General features: G+C 55.1%; 1 protein-coding gene across 1 annotated transcript in view; it reads right to left on the bottom strand.

Moving 5' to 3' along the window:
- LOC140404761 (neuroligin-4, X-linked-like) overlaps nucleotides 1-22126 on the bottom strand; it is a 1287888-nt gene that overhangs the window by 659799 nt on the left and 605963 nt on the right. The window contains 1 exon segment of the mRNA XM_072493476.1: nucleotides 8-106. Within this exon segment, the coding sequence (XP_072349577.1) occupies nucleotides 8-106 (99 nt within the window).

Raw genomic sequence — 22126 nt, 5'->3', positions numbered from 1 at the left:
AGCGTACTTGATTGGCTGTGCAGTTTCTGGCTAGATGATTCGGAGCCAAAGCTGGGGGGCGCTTGGCTCCGACCAGGACGCCCTCGACCCGTCAGCGGAAGGGGGTCTGGAAAGAAAAAGGGAAGAGAGGGAGAAAACTGAAAAAAAGGCCAATTCAAAAGAAAAAACTTACATCAGAATTGCTCCCCTGCCCGCCCCCCCATCTCCGGCCAACCAACCGCAAGATTCGGTGAGGACCATTGAAGACTTTTCCGAACCATGATCAGCTTTGGAGTTTGGGTTCCATCCCAATCCCGACACCGCAGAAGGGGGCCATTCGGCCCATCGAGTCTCCACCGGCCCTCTGAGAGAGCTCCCTCCCTAGGCCCACTCCCCGCGTCCTATCCCCGTAACCCCCACCTGCTCGTCTTTCGGGGACTTGTGGGAGGACACCGGAGCACCCGGAGGAAACCCGCGCAGGCACGGGGGAGGACGTGCAGACTCCGCACAGACAGTGACCCAAGCCGGAATCGAACCTGGGACCCTGGAGCTGTGAAGCAACAGTGCTAACCACTAACCACTACTGCCGTAACGCAATAGTGAGAAAGTATATTAGCTCTGACAATGTGGAATCTATATGGGTTGAGCTGATGAGGTATATTTGGACTTTTAGAAGGCTTTGACCAAGTCTGGCAGAAGAGATTACCATGTAAAATTAAAGCACATGGGATTGGGGGTAGTGCATTAAGATGGATAGAAAACTGGTTGGCAGATAGGAGACAAAGAGTAGGAATTAACAGATCCTTTTCCAAGTGGCAGGCAGTGACTAGTGGGTACCGCAGGGATCGGTGCTGGGACCCCAGCTATTCACAATATATATTAATGATTCGGACGAGGGAACTGAATGCAATATCTCCAAATTTGTCGATGATGCAAAGTTGAATTGGAGGATGAGCTGTGAGGAGGCTACAGAGATCCTACAGTGTGATTTGGACAATTTAAGTGGGCAAATGAATGGCAGATGCAATATAATGTGGACAAATGTGAGGTTATCCACTTTGGTAGAAAAAACAGGAAGGCAGACTATTTTCTGAATGGCCATAAATTAGGAGAGGGGAATGTGCAACGAGACCTGGGTTTCCTCGGACGCCACTCACTGAGGGTAAGCATGCAGGTACAGCAGGTGGTAAAGAAGGCAAATGGTACGTTGGCCTTCATTGCGAGAGGTTTCGAGTACAGAAGCAGGGATGTGTTGCTGCAATTGTACAGGAGCCTTGGTGAGGTCACACCTGGAGTATTGTGGGCAGTTTTGGTCTCCTTCTCTGAGGAAGGATGTTCTTGCTCTCGAGGGAGAGCAGCGAAGGTTTCCCAGACTGATTCCTGGGATGGCAGGACTGTCATATGAGGAGAGATTGAGTCGGTTAGGATTGTTCTTGCTGGAGTTCAGAAGAATGAGGGGGGATCTTCGAGAATCCTATAAAATTCTAACCGGACTGGACAGTGTCGATGCAGGAAGGATGTTCCCGATGGTGGGGGGGACTGGACAGGGTCGATGCAGGAAGGATGTTCCCGATGGTGTGGGGGGACTGGACAGGGTAGATGCAGGAAGGATGTTCCCGATGAGGGGTGGGGGGGACTGGACAGGGTCGATGCAGGAAGGATGTTCCCGATGGTGGGGGGGACTGGACAGGGTCGATGCAGGAAGGATGTTCCCGATGAGGGGTGGGGGGGACTGGACAGGGTCGATGCAGGAAGGATGTTCCCGATGGTGGGGGGGGACTGGACAGGGTCGATGCAGGAAGGATGTTCCCGATGGTGGGGGGGGACTGGACAGGGTCGATGCAGGAAGGATGTTCCCGATGGTGGGGGGGGGGGACTGGACAGGGTCGATGCAGGAAGGATGTTCCCGATGGTGGGGGGGACTGGACAGGGTAGATGCAGGAAGGATGTTCCCGATGGTGGGGGGGACTGGACAGGGTCGATGCAGGAAGGATGTTCCCGATGGTGGGGGGGACTGGACAGGGTCGATGCAGGAAGGATGTTCCCGATGGTGGGGGGGGGGGGACTGGACAGGGTCGATGCAGGAAGGATGTTCCCGATGGTGGGGTGGGGGCACTGGACAGGGTAGATGCAGGAAGGATGTTCCCGATGAGGGGTGGGGGGGACTGGACAGGGTAGATGCAGGAAGGATGTTCCCGATGGTGGGGTGGGGGGGACTGGACAGGGTCGATGCAGGAAGGATGTTCCCGATGGTGGGGGGTGTCCAGAACCAGGGGTCAGTCTGAGGATATGGGGGAGACATTTCGGACAGAGATAAGGAGACATTTCTTCCCCCAGAGACTGGGCGGCCTGTGGAATTCGTCACTACGGGAAGTCGTTGATGCCCAAATGTTGTGATTTCAAGGAGCCGTTCGACACAGCACCCGGGGCGGAGGGGGGATGCGGGATTAGGTGGAAGATCAGTCATGACCGTAATGAATGGCGGAGCGGGCTCGAAGGGAAGGGCCTCCTCCTGCTCCTATTCTCAATGTTTCCAGGGCGCAGAGCACAGCGGCCCGGGGCCCTGATCGGCCTCCTCCTCTCTCTACCGCGTTGTCGAGCAAACCCGGCCATGCCAAGAGCTGGGGTTGGCTGTGGGGCCACTTCTCCGATTGGATGGGGAAGGTTTGAGATCCACGTGTGAAGCCCCAAGTGAGCGAAGAGCTGGTGAGACCAGTTGAGTTGTCCCTCAACATGCCCGGCCCACATTCCTTCCAAACGGGAGCACGGTGATATGGTGGCCACATCCCTGAGCTGGTGTTCGGGAGCCAATGAGTTTGAATCTCACGATGGCGGCTGGGGAATTTTAAACGTAATCAATCCAGTAAACGTGGAATAAAACGGTCACCAGCTATGGAGACCGTGGAAGTCCTCGGTTGGTATGAATACCTTCCGCCCTGGGTGGCTGAAAATGGTTTGGTCGTCACGGTAGCACAGTGGTTAGCACTGCTGCCTCACAGCGCCTGGGACCCGGGTTCGATTCCCGGCTTGGGTCACTGTCTGTGCGGAGTCTGCACGTCCTCCCCGTGTCTGCGTGGGTTTCCTCCGGGTGCTCCGGTTTCCTCCCACGAGTCCCAAAGCTGTGCAGGTTAGGTGGATTGGCCGCGATAAATTGTCCCTTCGTGTCCAAAAGGTGGAACAAAAGACCAAAGAAAATGACAGCACAGGAACAGGCCCTTGGGCCCTCCCAGCCTGCGCCGATCCAGATCCTTTATCTAAACCTGTCTTCTATTTTCCAAGGATCTACTTCCCTCTGTTCCCCGCCCGTTCATATATCTGTCTAGATGCATCTTGAATGATGCTATCGTGCCCGCCTCTACCACCTCCGCTGGCAAAGCGTTCCAGGCACCCACCACCTTCTGCGTAAAAAACTTTCCACGCACATCTCCTTAAACTTTCCCCCTCTCACCTTGAAATCGTGACCCCTTTGTAATTGACACCCCCCACACTTGGAAAAAGCTTGTTGCTATCCACCCTGTCCATACCTCTCATAATTTTTGTAGACCTCAATCAGACCTCAACCTCCGTCTTTCCAACGAAAACAATCCTAATCTACTCAACCTTTCTTCATAGCTAGCACCCTCCATACCAGGCAACGTCCTGGTGAACCTCCTCTGCACCCTCGCTAAAGCATCCACATCCTTCTGGTAATGTGGCGACCAGAACTGCACGCAGTATTCCAAATGTGGCCTAACCAACGTCCTACACAACTGCAACGTGACCTGCCGACGGGGATAGGACGGGGAGGGGAGGGGAGTGGGCCTAGATAGGGTGCTCTGTCAGAGGGCCGGTGCGGACCCGATGGGCCGAATGGCCTCCTCCTGCCCTGTGGCGATTCCATGAGGCCCTCAGAAGGCGAAGCCCCTCAATCCGAGAGGGATCGAACATGAACGTGACGATGTTCCGCTGCAGGAACCCAGGACGTCGGTGACACCCCTCCTCGGGGCACCATGAGCAGATCTGGAGCCCTCACTTGAGGAAGGGTGTGGATGAATTGGAGGCGGTTCAGAGGCGGTCCAGTCCGCTTGATTGACACCTGCACTGTCGTCTCAGGGGAAAGATTCTTGTTGGGCGAGGGAATTAAAGGTTCTCGACGAGGTGGGGTTGTGGGGGGGCGGGGGGTGGGTGGGGGGGGGGGGCGGGGGGGGTGGAATGGAATGGAAGTGTGGAATTCGAAACTCAAAACCGGTCCGTTCGTATTGAATGGCGGTGGGGGCTCGAGGGAGCCGCCTGGCCGTAATTGCCTACGTTGGCAGGTGGTGCGGAAGGCGCTATACAAATGCAATCTTTCATTTATTTGAGTCAGGGCGCGTCAGACCGTTTTTTTTTTCTCCCAGCAGGCCCACGAGGAACGGCTGTTGGCCGTTCCTTCACGGTCGCTGGGTCAGGGCCCGGGAACTCACGCGCTCCCCAACTGCGCGGTGGGTGGACCTACGGGGACTGCGGCTGGTTCGATAAGGCCCACCACCTTCTCAAGGGGGCAATTAGGGGGCGGGGAATACACCCTGGGCCCGGCCAGCCACGCCCGCATCCCGTCAAAGAGCAAAGCACCCGCTGTCAACAGTGTGGGTCAACACCTCCTCTTCTACACCCAGGAATGTGTGTGTCCGCGTGTGTGTGTGTGTGTGTGTGTGCGTGTGGGTGGGGGGGTCTCCGCCAATTCCGGCCTCCATGGAATAGAATCCCGACGGGGCAGAAGGAGGCCATTCGGCCCATCGAGTCTGCCCCGCGACCCTCCGAAAGAACACCCTACCCAGGTCCGCTCCCCTGTCGTAACCCCACCTAACCCCCACATCTTTGGACACCAAGGGGCAATTTAGCGCGGCCAACCCACCTAACCTGCACACCTTTGGACTGCGGGAGGAAACCGGAGCACCCGGAGGAGACCCACGCAGACACGGGGGAGGACGTGCAGACTCCGCACAGACAGTGACCCAGCGGGGGAAATCGAACCCGGGGCCCTGGAGCAGTGAGGCAGTTTGGACCCAATGGGCCGCGATTCCCGCTCAATGGAAAAGCGGCAAGAGCTGGCGGGCGAAGGTTCCGAAACGGTTCGATCCGGGTCAGGGAGGGTTGCTTGCGCGCCTGTCCCAGAGGACATCAGGGTTGACCACCCTTGCTGGGAATAACTACCGACCCCGCGCCTATGGACTGACAACCTGTCCGAGGTCAGGGGCGGCATGCTGGGACACGGGTCATTGACAAATTAATTCCATTTTTTTTTGATTTTAGTTCATTGGGATCCGGGCCCAGTATTACCCAACTCTAATTGCCCCCTTGAGAAGGTGGTGGGTGAGCCGCCTTCTTGAACCTGCTGCAGTCCCTGTGGTGTAGGTACACCCACCTTGAAGTTAGGGAGGGAGTTTCAGGATCCAGCAGAGGGCAGCAGAGCGGAGCTGCTGATTGGTGTTACAAGGGGAATTTGCATACCTCCGTCGTGGTTCGCAGGAGGAGGAGCAGTCTCTGTCAGGGAGAGAACCTGAGAACATCTAAGACACTCAGAAGGTAAGAAGGTAAGTGATTTTTACTCATTTTTACTTTTATACCTTTTTCAAATTGCGTGTGTCGGGGGGAAACAGAAAAGCTGTGGCCTGAGTGGCTGGTTGGGAATCTACACTAAATTTAAAAAAATTAAGCATTGGTAACTAATTAAACATAATTACAATTATAATTCATAGGGGTATCTAAGCCAGAGATCGGAGAGTACTATAATTGAGCTTTCGCATTTATATTAGAAATCTAGTGCTAGGAGACAGATAGTTAACAGTAACTTTAAAAAATATATATATTAAAACATTTTAAAAAAAACTTTTAATTTTAATTAATTGACGCAATGTCAGTTAGAGGGGTGCAGTGCTCTCACTGTGAGATGTGGCAGGTCCGGGAGGCTTCCAGCGTCCCGGATGGCTTCATCTGCAGAAAGTGCACCCAACTGGAGCTCCTCACAGACCGCATGGTTCAGTTGGAGCAGCAATTGGATGCACTTAGGAGCATGCAGGTGGCGGAAAGCGTCATAGATCGCAGTTATATAAATGTGGTCACACCCAAGGTGCAGGCAGAGAAATGGGTGACCACCAGAAAGGGCAGGCAGTCAGTGCAGGAATTCCCTGTGGTTGTCCCCCTCTCGAACAGATATACCCCTTTGGATACAGTCGGGGGGGATAGCCTATCAGGGGAAAACAGCAGCAGCCAGAGCAGTGGCACCACGGCTGGCTCTGATGTTCAGAAGGGAGGGTCAAAGCGCAGAAGAGTAATAGTAATAGGGGACTCTATAGTCAGGGGCACAGATAGGCGCTTCTGTGGACGTGAAAGAGACTCCAGGATGGTATGTTGCCTCCCTGGTGCCAGGGTCCAGGATGTCTCCGAACGGGTAGAGGGCATCCTGAAGGGGGAGGGCAAACAGGCAGAGGTCGTTGTACATATTGGTACTAACGACATAGGCAGGAAGGGGCATGAGGTCCTGCAGCAGGAGTTCAGGGAGCTCGGCAGAAAGTTAAAAGACAGGACCTCGAGGGTTGTAATCTCGGGATTACTCCCTGTGCCACGTGCCAGTGAGACTAGAAATAGGAAGATAGAGCAGCTAAACACGTGGCTAAACAGCTGGTGTAGGAGGGAGGGTTTCCGTTATCTGGACCACTGGGAGCTCTTCCAGGGCAGGTGTGACCTATATAAGAAGGACGGGTTGCATCTAAACTGGAGAGGCATAAATATCCTGGCCGCGAGGTTTGCTAGTGTCACATGGGAGAGTTTAAACTAATATGGCAGAGGGGTGGGCACGGGAGCAATAGGTCAGAAGGTGAGAGCATTGAGGGAGAACTAGGGAATAGGGACAGTGTGGCTCTGAGGCAGAGCAGACAGGGAGAAGTTGCTGAACACAGCGGGTCTGGTGGCCTGAAGTGCATATGTTTTAATGCAAGAAGTATTACGGGTAAGGCAGATGAACTTAGAGCTTGGATTAGTACTTGGAACTATGATGTTGTTGCCAATACAGAGACCTGGTTGAGGGAAGGGCAGGATTGGCAGCTAAACGTTCCAGGATTTAGATGTTTCAGGCGGGATAGAGGGGGATGTAAAAGGGGAGGCGGGTTGCGCTACTGGTTAGGGAGGATATCGCAGCTGTACTGCGGGAGGACACCTCAGAGGGCAGTGAGGCTATATGGGTAGAGATCAGGAATAAGAAGGGTGCAGTCACAATGTTGGGGGTATACTACAGGCCTCCCAACAGCCAGCGGGAGATAGAGGAGCAGATAGGTAGACAGATTTTGGAAAAGAGTAAAAACAACAGGGATGTGGTGATGGGAGACTTCAACTTCCCCAATATTGACTGGGACTCACTTAGTGCCAGGGGCTTAGGCGGGGCGGAGTTTGTAAGGAGCATCCAGGAGGGCTTCTTAAAACAATATGTAGACAGTCCAACTACGGAAGGGGCAGTACTGGACCTGGTATTGGGGAATGAGCCCGGCCAGGTGGTAGATGTTTCAGTAGGGGAGCATTTTGGTAACAGTGACCACAATTCAGTAAGTTTTAAAGTATCGGTGGACAAGGATAAGAGTGGTCCGAGGATGAATGTGCTAAATTGGGGGAAGGCTAATTATAACAATATTAGGCGGGAACTGAAGAACATAGATTGGGGGCGGATGTTTGAGGGCAAATCAACATCTGACATGTGGGAGGCTTTCAAGTGGCAGTTGAAAGGAATACAGGACCGGCATGTTCCTGTGAGGAAGAAAGATAAATACGGCAATTTTCGGGAACCTTGGATGACGAGTGATATTGTAGGCCTCGTCAAAAAGAAAAAGGAGGCATTTGTCAGGGCTAAATGGCTGGGAACAGACGAAGCCTGTGTGGCATATAAGGAAAGTAGGAAGGAACTTAAGCAAGGAGTCAGGAGGGCTAGAAGGGGTCTCGAAAAGTCATTGGCAAATAGGGTTAAGGAAAATCCCAAGGCTTTTTACACGTACATAAAAAGCAAGAGGGTGGCCAGGGAAAGGGTTGGCCCACTGAAGGATAGGCAAGGGAATCTATGTGTGGAGCCAGAGGAAATGGGCGAGGTACTAAATGAATACTTTGCATCAGTATTCACCAAAGAGAAGGAATTGGTAGATGTTGAGTCTGGAGAAGGGGGCGTAGATAGCCTGGGTCACATTGTTGGGTGTCTTAAAAAATATTAAGGTAGATAAGTCCCCAGGGCCTGATGGGATCTACCCCAGAATACTGAAGGAGGCTGGAGAGGAAATTGCTGAGGCCTTGACAGAAATCTTTGGATCCTCGCTGTCTTCAGGGGATGTCCCGGAGGACTGGAGAATAGCCAATGTTGTTCCTCTGTTTAAGAAGGGTCGCAAGGATAATCCAGGGAACTACAGGCCGGTGAGCCTTACTTCAGTGGCAGGGAAATTACTGGAGAGAATTCTTAGAGACAGGATCTACTCCCATTTGGAAGCAAATGGACGTATTAGTGAGAGGCAGCACGGTTTTGTGAAGGGGAGGTCGTGTCTCACTAACTTGATAGAGTTTTTCGAGGAGGTCACTAAGATGATTGATGCAGGTAGGGCAGTAGATGTTGTCTATATGGACTTCAGTAAGGCCTTTGACAAGGTCCCTCATGGTAGACTAGTACAAAAGGTGAAGTCACACGGGATCAGGGGTGAACTGGCAAGGTGGATACAGAACTGGCTAGGCCATAGAAGGCAGAGGGTAGCAATGGAGGGATGCTTTTCTAATTGGAGGGCTGTGACCAGTGGTGTTCCACAGGGATCAGTGCTGGGACCTTTGCCCTTTGTAGTATATATAAATGATTTGGAGGAAAATGTAACTGGTCTGATTAGTAAGTTTGCAGACGACACAAAGGTTGGTGGAATTGCGGATAGCGATGAGGACTGTCTGAGGATACAGCAGGATTTAGATTGTCTGGAGACTTGGGCGGAGAGATGGCAGATGGAGTTTAATCCGGACAAATGTGAGGTAATGCATTTTGGAAGGGCTAATGCAGGTAGGGAATATACAGTGAATGGTAGAACCCTCAAGAGTATTGAAAGTCAAAGAGATCTAGGAGTACAGGTCCACAGGTCATTGAAAGGGGCAACACAGGTGGAGAAGGTAGTCAAGAAGGCATACGGCATGCTTGCCTTCATTGGCCGGGGCATTGAGTATAAGAATTGGCAAGTCATGTTGCAGCTGTATAGAACCTTAGTTAGGCCACACTTGGAGTATAGTGTTCAATTCTGGTCGCCACACTACCTGAAGGATGTGGAGGCTTTAGAGAGGGTGCAGAAGAGATTTACCAGAATGTTGCCTGGTATGGAGGGCATAAGCTATGAGGAGCGATTGAATAAACTCGGTTTGTTCTCACTGGAACGAAGGAGGTTGAGGGGCGACCTGATAGAGGTCTACAAAATTATGAGGGGCATAGACCGAGTGGATAGTCAGAGGCTTTTCCCCAGGGTAGAGGGGTCAATTACTAGGGGACATAGGTTTAAGGTGAGAGGGGCAAGGTTTAGAGTAGATGTACGAGGCAAGTTTTGTACGCAGAGGGTAGTGGGTGCCTGGAATTCACTACCGGAGGAGGTAGTGGAAGCAGGGACGATAGGGACATTTAAGGGGCATCTTGACAAATATATGAATAGGATGGGAATAGAAGGATACGGACCCAGGAAGTGTGGAAGATTGTAGTTTAGTCGGGCAGTATGGTCGGCACGGGCTTGGAGGGCCGAAGGGCCTGTTCCTGTGCTGTACATTTCTTTGTTCTTTGTTCTTTGAGTGCCGCACTGTCAGAGGGTCAGTACTGAGGGAGTGCAGCACTGTCAGAGGGTCAGTACTGAGGGAGTGCTGCACTGTCAGAGGGTCAGTACTGAGGGAGTGCCGCACTGTCAGAGGGTCAGTACTGAGGGAGTGCCGCACTGTCAGAGGGTCAGTACTGTGGGAGTGCTGCACTGTCAGAGGGTCAGTACTAAGGTAGTACTGCACTGTCAGAGGGTCAGTACTGAGGGAGTGCCGCACTGTCTGAGGGTCAGTACTGAGGGAGTGCTGCACTGTCAGAGGGTCAGTACTGAGGGAGTGCTGCACTGTCAGAGGGTCAGTACTGAGGGAGTGCCGCACTGTCAGAGGGTCAGTACTGAGGGAGTGCTGCACTGTCAGAGGGTCAGTACTGAGGGAGTGCTGCACTGTCAGAGGGTCAGTACTGAGGGAGTGCCGCTGTTGATCCCCAAATTTCTTTCTCTGTCAGTCTGGCCTCAATAAAAGTTGAGATGGATTCGCACGTAAAAAGAAGTTATTTATTTAGCTTGCAAGCTTGATTCATTTCATAGAAATATAAGAGACATCCAGTTTCCTATATCCCAGAAAGCGAATGAACAAAGAAACAAAGGGATCTCTGCAAATCAATTCAAATGGTATCAAGTTTCACATACTCGACGCCCATAGGTCAGCCTATATCCCTCCTGACCTGTTCGATCTATTCTGATTGGCTCACTTCCAATCCCTTTCTCTGGCCCCTATCAATGCAGCATCACTCTCATAGACACCCCTCTTCCTGCTTTTTCCATGCGGTCTCAAACCCCTTTGTCCCTAACTGCCAGAATCAAAGTGGCTTATTTCTACATTACATTAACTAGTATCTCTAAAGTAACTATTTTATATCACATTCGTCACCGCACTGTCAGGGGGTCAGTACTGAGGGAGTGCCGCACTGTCAGAGGGTCAGTACTGAGGGAGTGCCGCACTGTCAGAGGGTCAGTACTGAGGGAGTGCCGCACTGTCTGAGGATCAGTACTGAGGGAGTGCCGCACTGTCAGAGGGTCAGTACTGAGGGAGTGCTGCACTGTCAGAGGGTCAGTACTGAGGGATTGCTGCACTGTCAGAGGGTCAGTATTCAGGGAGTGCAGCACTGTCAGAGGGTCAGTACTGAGGGAGTGTTGCACTGTCAGAGGGTCAGTACTGAGGGAGTGCTGCACTGTCAGAGGGTCAGTATTGAGGGATTGCTGCACTGTCAGAGGGTCAGTACTGAGGGATTGCTGCACTGTCAGAGGGTCAGTATTCAGGGAGTGCAGCACTGTCAGAGGGTCAGTACTGAGGGAGTGCCGCACTGTCAGAGGGTCAGTACTGAGGGAGTGCTGCACTGTCAGAGGGTCAGTACTGAGGTAGTGCTGCACTGTCAGAGGGTCAGTACTGAGGGAGTGCTGCACTGTCAGAGGGTCAGTATTGAGGGAGCGCTGCACTGTCAGAGGGTCAGTACTGAGGGTGTGCTGCACTGTCAGAGGATCAGTACTGAGGGAGTGCTGCACTGTCAGAGGGTCAGTACTGAGGGAGTGCTGCACTGTCAGAGGGTCAGTACTGAGGTAGTGCTGCACTGTCAGAGGGTCAGTACTGAGGGAGTGCCGCACTGTCAGAGGGTCAGTACTGAGGGAGTGCTGCACTGTCAGAGGGTCAGTACTGAGGGATTGCTGCACTGTCAGAGGGTCAGTATTCAGGGAGTGCAGCACTGTCAGAGGGTCAGTACTGAGGGAGTGTTGCACTGTCAGAGGGTCAGTACTGAGGGAGTGCTGCACTGTCAGAGGGTCAGTACTGAGGTAGTGCTGCACTGTCAGAGGGTCAGTACTGAGGGAGTTCTGCACTGTCAGAGGGTCAGTATTGAGGGAGCGCTGCACTGTCAGAGGGTCAGTACTGAGGGAGTGCTGCACTGTCAGAGGGTCAGTACTGAGCGAATGCTGCACTGTCAGAGGGTCAGTACTGAGGGAGTGCTGCACTGTCAGAGGATCAGTACTGAGGGAATGCTGCACTGTCAGAAGGTCAGTACTGAGGGAGCGCTGCACTGTCAGAAGGTTAGTACTGAGGGAGTGCCGCACTGTCACAAGGTCAGTACTGAGGGAGTGTTGCACTGTCAGAGAATCAGCACTGTGGGAGTGCAGCACTGTCAGGGGGTCAGTACTGAGGGCGTGACGCACTGTCAGAGGGTCAGTACTGAGGGAGTGCTGCACTGTCAGAGGGTCAGTACTGAGGGAGTGCTGCACTGTCAGAGGATCAGTACTGAGGGATTGCCGCACTGTCAGACGGTCAGTACTGAGGGAGTGCTGCACTGTCAGGGGGTCAGTACTGAGGGCGTGCCGCACTGTCAGAGGGTCAGTACTGAGGGAGTGCTGCACTGTCAGGGGGTCAGTACTGAGGGCGTGCCGCACTGTCAGAGGGTCAGTACTGAGGGAGTGCTGCACTGTCAGAGGGTCAGTACTGAGGGAGTGCCGCACTGTCAGGCAGTCAGTACTGAGGGCGTGCCGCACTGTCAGAGGGTCAGTACTGAGGGAGTGCTGCACTGTCAGAGGATCAGTACTGAGGAATTGCCGCACTGTCAGAGGATCAGTACTGAGGGAGTGCTGCACTGTCAGAGGGTCAGTGCAGAGGGAGTGCGGCAATGTCAGAGGGTCAGTACTGAGGGAGTGCTGCACTGTCAGAGGGTCAGTACTGAGGGAGTGCTGCACTGTCTGAGGGTCAGTACTGAGGGAGTGCCGCACTGTCAGAGGGTCAGTACTGAGGGAGTGCCGCACTGTCAGAGGGTCCGTACTGAGGGAGTGCTGCACTGTCAGTGGGTCAGTACTGGGGGAGTGCGGCACTGTCAGAGGGTCAGTACTGAGAGGGTGCAGCACTGTCAGTGGGTCAGTGCTGGGGGAGTGCCGCACTGTCAGAGGTTTAGTACTGAGGGAGTGCCGCACTGTCAGAGGGTCAGTACTGAGGGAGTGCTGCACTGTCAGTGGGTCAGTACTGGGGGAGTGCGGCACTGTCAGAGGGTCAGTACTGAGGGAGTGCCGCACTGTCAGAGGGTCAGTACTGAGGGAGAGCTGCACTGTCAGAGGGTCAGCACTGAGGGAGTGCTGCACAGTCAGAGGGTCAGTACTGAGGCAGTGCTGCACTGTCAGAGGGTCAGTAGTGAGGGAGTGCTGCACTGTCAGAGGGTCAGTAGTGAGGGAGTGCTGCACTGTCAGAGGGTCAGTAGTGAGGGAGTGCTGCACTGTCAGAGGGTCAGTAGTGAGGGAGTGTTGCACTGTCAGAGGGTCAGTACTGAGGGAGCGCTGCTCTGTCAGAGGGTCAGTACTGAGGCAGTGCTGCACTGTCAGAGGGTCAGTACTGAGGGAGTGCTGCACTGTCAGAGGGTCAGTACTGAGGGAGTGCTGCACTGTCAGAGGGTCAGTACTGAGGGAGTGCTGCACTGTCAGAGGGTCAGTACTGAGGCAGTGCTGAACTGTCAGAGGGTCAGTACTGAGGCAGTGCTGCACTGTCAGAGGGTCAGTACTGAGGGAGTGCTGCACTGTCAGTGGGTCAGTGCTGAGGCAGTGCCGCACTGTCAGAGGGTCAGCACTGAGGTAGTGCTGCACTGTCAGAGGGTCAGTACTGAGGGAGTGCTGCACTGTCAGAGGGTCAGTACTGAGGCAGTGCTGCACTGTCAGAGGGTCAGTACTGAGGGAGTGCTGCACTGTCAGAGGGTCAGTACTGAGGGTGTGCTGCACTGTCAGAGGGTCACTACTGAGGTAGTGCTGCACTGTCAGAGGGTCAGTACTGAGGGAGTGCTGCACTGTCAGAGGGTCACTACTGAGGTAGTGCTGCACTGTCAGAAGGTCAGTACTGAGGGAGTGCTGCACTGTCAGAGGGTCAGTACTGAGGGAGTGCTGCACTGTCAGAAGGTCAGTACTCAGGGAGTGCTGCACTGTCAAAGGGTCAGTACTGAGGGAGTTCTGCACTGTCAGAAGGTCAGTACTGAGGGAGTGCTGCACTGTCAAAGGGTCAGTACTGAGGGAGTGCTGCACTGTCAGAGGGTCAGTACTGAGGGAGCGCTGCACTGTCAGAGGGTCAGTACTGAGGGAGTGCTGCACTGTCAGAGGGGCAGTACTGAGGGAGTGCCGCACTGTCAGAAGGTCAGTACTGAGGGAGTGTTGCACTGTCAGAGGGTCAGTACTGAAGGAGTGCTGCAATGTCAGAGGGTCAGTACTGAGGGAGTGCCGCACTGTCAGAGGGTCAGTACTGAGGCATGGCCGCACTGTCAGAGGGTCAGTACTGAGGGAATGCTGCACTGTCAGAGGGTCAGTACTGAGGGAGTGCTGCACTGTCAGAAGGTTAGTACTGAGGTAGTGCTGCACTGTCAGAGTGGCAGTACTGAGGGAGTGCCGCACTGTCAGAAGGTCAGTACTGAGGGAGTGTTGCACTGTCTGAGGATCAGGACTGAGGGAGTGCCGCACTGTCAGAGGATCAGTACTGAGGGAATGCTGCACTGTCAGAGGGTCAGTACTGAGGTAGTGCTGCACTGTCAGAGTGGCAGTACTGAGGGAGTGCCGCACTGTCAGAAGGTCAGTACTGAGGGAGTGTTGCACTGTCTGAGGATCAGGACTGAGGGAGAGCCGCACTGTCAGTGGGTCAGTACTGAGGGAGTGCCGCACTGTCAGAGGGTCAGTACTGAGGGAATGCTGCACTGTCAGAAGGTCAGTACTGAGGGAGTGTTGCACTGTCTGAGGATCAGTACTCCGGGAGTGCCGCACTGTAGAGGGTCAGTACTGTGGGAGTGCTGCACTGTCAGAGGGTCAGTACTGAGGGAGTGCTGCACTGTCAGAGGGTCAGTACTGAGGGAGTGCCGCACTGTCAGGGGGTCAGTACTGAGGGTGTGCCGCACTGTCAGAGGGTCAGTACTGAGGGAGTGCCGCACTGTCAGGGGGTCAGTACTGAGGGTGTGCCGCACTGTCAGAGGGTCAGTACTGAGGGAGTGACGCACTGTCAGAGGGTCAGTACTGAGGGAGTGCTGCACTGTCAGAGGGTCAGTACTGAGGGAGTGCTGCACTGTCAGAAGGTTAGTACTGAGGGAGTGCTGCACTGTCAGAGGGGCAGTACTGAGGGAGTGCCGCACTGTCAGAGGGTCAGTATTGAGGGAGTCCTGCACTGTTAGAGGGTCAGTACTGGGGGAGTGCCGCACTGTCAGAGGGTCTTTACTGAGGGAGCGCTGCACTGTCAGAGGAGAAGTACTGAGGGAGTGCCGCACTATCAGAAGGTCAGTACTGAGGGAGTGTTGCACTGTCTGAGGATCAGTACTCAGGGAGTGCCGCACTGTAGAGGGTCAGTACTGTGGGAGTGCTGCACTGTCAGAGGGTCAGTACTGAGGGAGTGCTGCACTGTCAGAGGGTCAGTACTGAGGGAGTGCCGCACTGTCAAGGGGTCAGTACTGAGGGAGTGCCGCACTGTCAGAGGGTCAGTACTGAGGGAGTGCCGCACTGTCAGGGGGTCAGTACTGAGGGCGTGACGCACTGTCAGAGGGTCAGTACTGAGGGAGTGCTGCACTGTCAGAGGGTCAGTACTGAGGGAGTGCTGCACTGTCAGAAGGTTAGTACTGAGGGAGTGCTGCACTGTCAGAGGGGCAGTACTGAGGGAGTGCCGCACTGTCAGAGGGTCAGTATTGAGGGAGTCCTGCACTGTCAGAGGGTCAGTACTGGGGGAGTGCCGTACTGTCAGAGGGTCTTTACTGAGGGAGCGCTGCACTGTCAGAGGGTCAGTACTGAGGCAGTGCCGCACTGTCAGAGGGTCAGTACTGAGGGAATGCTGGACAGACAGAGTGTCAGTACTGAGGGAGTGTTGCACTGCCTGAGGATCAGTAGTGAGGGAGTGCCGCACTGTCAGTGGGTCAGTACTGAGGGAGTGCCGCACTGTCAGAGGGTCAGTACTCAGGGAGTGCTGGACAGACAGAGGGTCAGTACTGAGGGAGTGCCGCACTGTCAGAGGGTCAGTACTGAGGGCGTGCTGGACAGACAGAGGGTCAGTACTGAGGGAGTGCTGGACAGACAGAGGGTCAGTACTGAGGGAGTGCCGCACTGTCAGAGAGTCAGTACTGAGGGAGTGCCGCACTGTCAGAGAGTCAGTACTGAGGGATGGCTGCACTGTCAGAGGGTCAGTACTTAGGGAGTGCCGCACTGTCAGAGGGTCAGCAGTGAGGGCGTGCCGCACTGTCAGAGGGTCAGTACTGAGGGAGTGCTGCACTGTCAGGGGGTCAGTACTGAGGGCGTGCCGCACTGTCAGAGGGTCAGTACTGAGGGAGTGCCGCACTGTCACAAGGTCAGTACTGAGGGAGTGTTGCACTGTCAGAGCGTCAGTACTGAGGGAGTGCTGCACTGTCAGAGGATCAGTACTGAGGGATTGTCGCACTGTCAGACGGTCAGTACTGAGGGAGTGCTGCACTGTCAGGGGGTCAGTACTGAGGGCGTGCCGCACTGTCAGAGGGTCAGTACTGAGGGAGTGCTGCACTGTCAGGGGGTCAGTACTGAGGGCGTGCCGCACTGTCAGAGGGTCAGTACTGAGGGAGTGCTGCACTGTCAGAGGGTCAGTACTGAGGGAGTGCCGCACTGTCAGGCAGTCAGTACTGAGGGCGTGCCGCACTGTCAGAGGGTCAGTACTGAGGGAGTGCTGCACTGTCAGAGGATCAGTACTGAGGAATTGCCGCACTGTCAGAGGATCAGTACTGAGGGAGTGCTGCACTGTCAGAGGGTCAGTGCTGAGGGAGTGCGGCAATGTCAGAGGGTCAGTACTGAGGGAGTGCCGCACTGTCAGAGGGTCAGTACTGAGGGAGTGCGGCACTGTCAGAGGGTCAGTACTGAGGGAGTGCTGCACTGTCTGAGGGTCAGTACTGAGGGTGTGCCGCACTGTCAGAGGGTCAGTACTGAGGGAGTGCCGCACTGTCAGAGGGTCCGTACTGAGGGAGTGCTGCACTGTCAGTGGGTCAGTACTGGGGGAGTGCGGCACTGTCAGAGGGTCAGTACTGAGAGGGTGCAGCACTGTCAGTGGGTCAGTGCTGGGGGAGTGCCGCACTGTCAGAGGTTTAGTACTGAGGGAGTGCTGCACTGTCAGAGGGTCAGTACTGAGGGAGTGCTGCACTGTCAGTGGGTCAGTACTGGGGGAGTGCGGCACTGTCAGAGGGTCAGTACTGAGGGAGTGCTGCACTGTCAGAGGTTCAGTGCTGAGCGAGTTCTGCACTGTCAGAGTGTCAGCACTGAGGGAGTGCTGCACAGTCAGAGGGTCAGTACTGAGGCAGTGCTGCACTGTCAGAGGGTCAGTAGTGAGGGAGTGCTGCACTGTCAGAGGGTCAGTAGTGAGGGAGTGCTGCACTGTCAGAGGGTCAGTACTGAGGGAGTGCTGCTCTGTCAGAGGGTCAGTGCTGAGGCAGTGCTGCACTGTCAGAGGGTCAGTACTGAGGGAGTGCTGCACTGTCAGGGGGTCAGTACTGAGGGAGTGCCGCACTGTCAGAGGATCAGTACTGAGGGAGTGCTGCACTGTCAGAGAGCCAGTACTCAGCGAGTGCCGCACTGTCAGAGGGTCAGTACTGAGGGAATGCTGCACTGTCAGAGGATGAGTACTGAGGGAATGCTGCACTGTCAGAGGGTCAGTACTGAGGGAGGGCTGCACTCTCAGAGGGTCAGTACTGAGGGAGTGCTGCACTGTCAGAGGGTCAGTACTGAGGGAGTGCTGCACTGTCAGAGTGTCAGCACTGAGGGAGTGCTGCAATGTCAGAGGGTCAGTACTGAGGGAGGGCTGCACTGTCAGAGGGTCAGTACTGAGGGAGTGCCGCACTGTCAGAGGGTCAGTACTGAGGGAGTGCCGCACTGTCAGAGGGTCAGTACTGAGGGAGTGCTGCACTGTCAGAAGGTTAGTACTGAGGGAGTGCTGCACTGTCAGAGGGTCAGTACTGAGGGAGTGCTGCACTGTCAGAGGGTCAGTACTGAGGGAGTGTTGCACTGTCTGAGGATCAGTACTGAGGGAGTGCTGCACTGTCAGAGGGTCAGTACTGAGGGAGTCCCGCACTGTCAGAGGGTCAGTACTGAGGCAGTGCCGCACTGTCAGAGGGTCAGTACTGAGGGAATGCTGCACTGTCGGAGGGTCAGTACTGAGGGAATGCTGCACTGTCAGAGGGGCAGTACTGAGGGAGGGCTGCACTGTCAGAAGGCCAGTACTGAGGGAGGGCTGCACTGTCAGAGGGTCAGTACTTAGGGAGTGCTGCACTGTCAGAGGGTCAGTACTGTGGGAGTGCTGCACTGTCAGAGGGTCAGTACTGAGGGAGTGCCGCACTGTCAGAGGGTCAGTGCTGAGGGAGTGCCGCACTGTCAGAGGGTCAGTACTGAGGGAGTGTTGCACTGTCTGAGGATCAGTACTGAGGGAGTGCCGCACTGTCAGAGGGTCAGTATTGAGGGTGTCCTGCACTGTCAGGGGGTCAGTACTGGGGGAGTGCCGCACTGACAGGGGGTCAGCACTGAGGGAGTGCCGCAAGGTCAGAGGTTCAGTAATGTGGGAGTGCCGCACTGTCAAGGGGTCAGTACTGTGGGAGTGCCGCACTGTCATAAGGTTAGTACTGAGGGAGAGGCGCACTGTCAGAGGGTCAGTACTGAGAGAGTGTTGCACTGTCTGAGGATCAGTACTAAGGGAGTGCCGCACTGTCAGAGGGTCAGTGCTGAGGGAGTGCTGCACTGTCAGAGGGTCAGTACTGAGGGAGTGCCGCACTGTCAGAGGGTCAGTACTGTGGGAGTGCCGCACTGTCAGAGGGTCAGTACTGAGGGAGCGCTGAACTGTCAGAGGGTCAGTACTGAGGGAGTGCCGCACTGTCAGAGGGTCAGTACTGAAGGAGTGCTGCACTGTCAGAGAGCCAGTACTCAGGGAGTACAGCACTGTCTGAGGATCAGTACTGAGAGAGTGCTGCACTGTCAGAGGGTCAGTACTGAGGGAGTGCTGCACTGTCAGAAGGTTAGTACTGAGGGAGTGCCGCACTGTCAGAAGGTCAGTACTGAGGGAGTGTTACACTGTCAGAGGGTCAGTACTGAGGGAGTGCTGCACTGTCAGTGGGTCAGTACTGGGGGAGTGCGGCACTGTCAGAGGGTCAGTACTGAGGGAGTGCTGCACTGTCAGAGGTTCAGTGCTGAGCGAGTTCTGCACTGTCAGAGTGTCAGCACTGAGGGAGTGCTGCACAGTCAGAGGGTCAGTACTGAGGCAGTGCTGCACTGTCAGAGGGTCAGTAGTGAGGGAGTGCTGCACTGTCAGAGGGTCAGTAGTGAGGGAGTGCTGCACTGTCAGAGGGTCAGTAGTGAGGGAGTGCTGCACTGTCAGAGGGTCAGTACTGACGGAGTGCCGCACTGTCAGAGGTTCAGTACTGAGGGAGTGCTGCACTGTCAGAGGGTCAGCACTCAGGGAGTGCTGCTCTGTCTGAGGGTCAGTGCTGAGGCAGTGCTGCACTGTCAGAGGGTCAGTACTGAGGGAGTGCTGCACTGTCAGAGGGTCAGTACTCAGGGAGTGCTGCTCTGTCAGAGGGTCAGTACTGAGGTAGTGCTGCACTGTCAGAGGGTCAGTACTGAGGGAGTGCTGCACTGTCAGAGGGTCAGTACTGAGGGAGTGCTGCACTGTCAGAGGGTCAGTACTGAGGGAGTGCTGCACTGTCAGAGGGTCACTACTGAGGTAGTGCTGCACTGTCAGAGGGTCAGTACTGAGGGAGTGCTGCACTGTCAGAGGGTCACTACTGAGGTAGTGCTGCACTGTCAGAAGGTCAGTACTGAGGGAGTGCTGCACCTTCAGAGGGTCAGTACTGAGGGAGTGCTGCACTGTCAGAAGGTCAGTACTCAGGGAGTGCTGCACTGTCAGAGGGTCAGTACTGAGGGAGTTCTGCACTGTCAGAAGGTTAGTACTGAGGGAGCGCTGCACTGTCAGAGGGTCAGTACTGAGGGAGTGCTGCACTGTCAGAGGGGCAGTACTGAGGGAGTGCCGCACTGTCAGAAGGTCAGTACTGAGGGAGTGTTGCACTGTCAGAGGGTCAGTACTGAAGGAGTGCTGCAATGTCAGAGGGTCAGTACTGAGGGAGTGCCGCACTGTCAGAGGGTCAGTACTGAGGCAGTGCCGCACTGTCAGAGGGTCAGTACTGAGGGAATGCTGCACTGTCAGAGGGTCAGTACTGAGGGAGTGCTGCACTGTCAGAAGGTTAGTACTGAGGTAGTGCTGCACTGTCAGAGTGGCAGTACTGAGGGAGTGCCGCACTGTCAGAAGGTCAGTACTGAGGGAGTGTTGCACTGTCTGAGGATCAGGACTGAGGGAGTGCCGCACTGTCAGAGGGTCAGTACTGAGGGAATGCTGCACTGTCAGAGGGTCAGTACTGAGGTAGTGCTGCACTGTCAGAGTGGCAGTACTGAGGAAGTGCCGCACTGTCAGAAGGTCAGTACTGAGGGAGTGTTGCACTGTCTGAGGATCAGGACTGAGGGAGTGCCGCACTGTCAGTGGGTCAGTACTGAGGGAGTGCCGCACTGTCAGAGGGTCAATACTGAGGGAGTGCTGCACTGTCAGAGTGGCAGTACTGAGGGAGTGCCGCACTGTCAGAAGGTCAGTACTGAGGGAGTGTTGCACTGTCTGAGGATCAGGACTGAGGGAGTGTTGCACTGTCTGAGGATCAGGACTGAGGGAGTGCCGCACTGTCAGAGGGTCAGTACTGAGGGAATGCTGCACTGTCAGAGGGTCAGTACTGAGGTAGTGCTGCACTGTCAGAGTGGCAGTACTGAGGAAGTGCCGCACTGTCAGAAGGTCAGTACTGAGGGAGTGTTGCACTGTCTGAGGATCAGTACTCAGGGAGTGCCGCACTGTAGAGGATCAGTACTGTGGGAGTGCTGCACTGTCAGAGGGTCAGTACTGAGGGAGTGCTGCACTGTCAGAGGGTCAGTACTGAGGGAGTGCAGCACTGTCAGGGGGTCAGTACTGAGGGTGTGCCGCACTGTCAGAGGGTCAGTACTGAGGGAGTGCCGCACTGTCAGGGGGTCAGTACTGAGGGCGTGACGCACTGTCAGAGTGTCAGTACTGAGGGAGTGCTGCACTGTCAGAGGGTCAGTACTGAGGGAGTGCTGCACTGTCAGAAGGTTAGTACTGAGGGAGTGCTGCACTGTCAGAGGGGCAGTACTGAGGGAGTGCCGCACTGTCAGAGGGTCAGTATTGAGGGAGTCCTGCACTGTCAGAGGGTCAGTACTGGGGGAGTGCTGCACTGTCAGAGGGTCTTTACTGAGGGAACGCTGCACTGTCAGAGGAGAAGTACTGAGGGAGTGCCGCACTATCAGAAGGTCAGTACTGAGGGAGTGTTGCACTGTCTGAGGATCAGTACTCAGGGAGTGCCGCACTGTAGAGGGTCTGTACTGTGGGAGTGCTGCACGGTCAGAGGGTCAGTACTGAGGGAGTGCTGCACTGTCAGAGGGTCAGTACTGAGGGAGTGCCGCACTGTCAGGGGGTCAGTACTGAGGGAGTGCCGCACTGTCAGAGGGTCAGTACTGAGGGAGTGCCGCACTGTCAGGGGGTCAGTACTGAGGGCGTGACGCACTGTCAGAGGGTCAGTACTGAGGGAGTGCTGCACTGTCAGAGGGTCAGTACTGAGGGAGTGCTGCACTGTCAGAGGGTCAGTACTGAGGGAGTGCCGCACTGTCAGAGGGTCAGTATTGAGGGAGTCCTGCACTGTCAGAGGGTCAGTACTGGGGGAGTGCCGCACTGTCAGAGGGTCTTTACTGAGGGAGCGCTGCACTGTCAGAGGGTCAGTACTGAGGCAGTGCCGCACTGTCAGAGGGTCAGTACTGAGGGAATGCTGGACAGACAGAGGGTCAGTACTGAGGGAGTGTTGCACTGTCTGAGGATCAGTAGTGAGGGAGTGCCGCACTGTCAGTGGGTCAGTACTGAGGGAGCGCCGCACTGTCAGAGGGTCAGTACTGAGGGAGTGCTGGACAGACAGAGGGTCAGTACTGAGGGAGTGCTGGACAGACAGAGGGTCAGTACTGAGGGAGTGCCGCACTGTCAGAGAGTCAGTACTGAGGGATGGCTGCACTGTCAGAGGGTCAATACTTAGGGAGTGCTGGACAGACAGAGGGTCAGTACTGAGGGAGTGCTGGACAGACAGAGGGTCAGTACTGAGGGAGTGCCGCACTGTCAGAGAGTCAGTACTGAGGGATGGCTGCAATGTCAGAGGGTCAGTACTTAGGGAGTGCCGCACTGTCAGAGGGTCAGTACTGAGGGCGTGACGCACTGTCAGAGGGTCAGTACTGAGGGAGTGTTGCACTGTCTGAGGATCAGTACTGAGGGAGTGCCGCACTGTCAGAGG

The sequence above is a fragment of the Scyliorhinus torazame genome, chromosome 31 (genome assembly GCF_047496885.1).
Source record: "Scyliorhinus torazame isolate Kashiwa2021f chromosome 31, sScyTor2.1, whole genome shotgun sequence".
Classification (NCBI taxonomy): Eukaryota; Metazoa; Chordata; class Chondrichthyes; order Carcharhiniformes; family Scyliorhinidae; genus Scyliorhinus; species Scyliorhinus torazame.
Note: the sequence above shows the minus strand (reverse complement) of the source record. Positions and strands in the feature narration are given on the sequence as shown.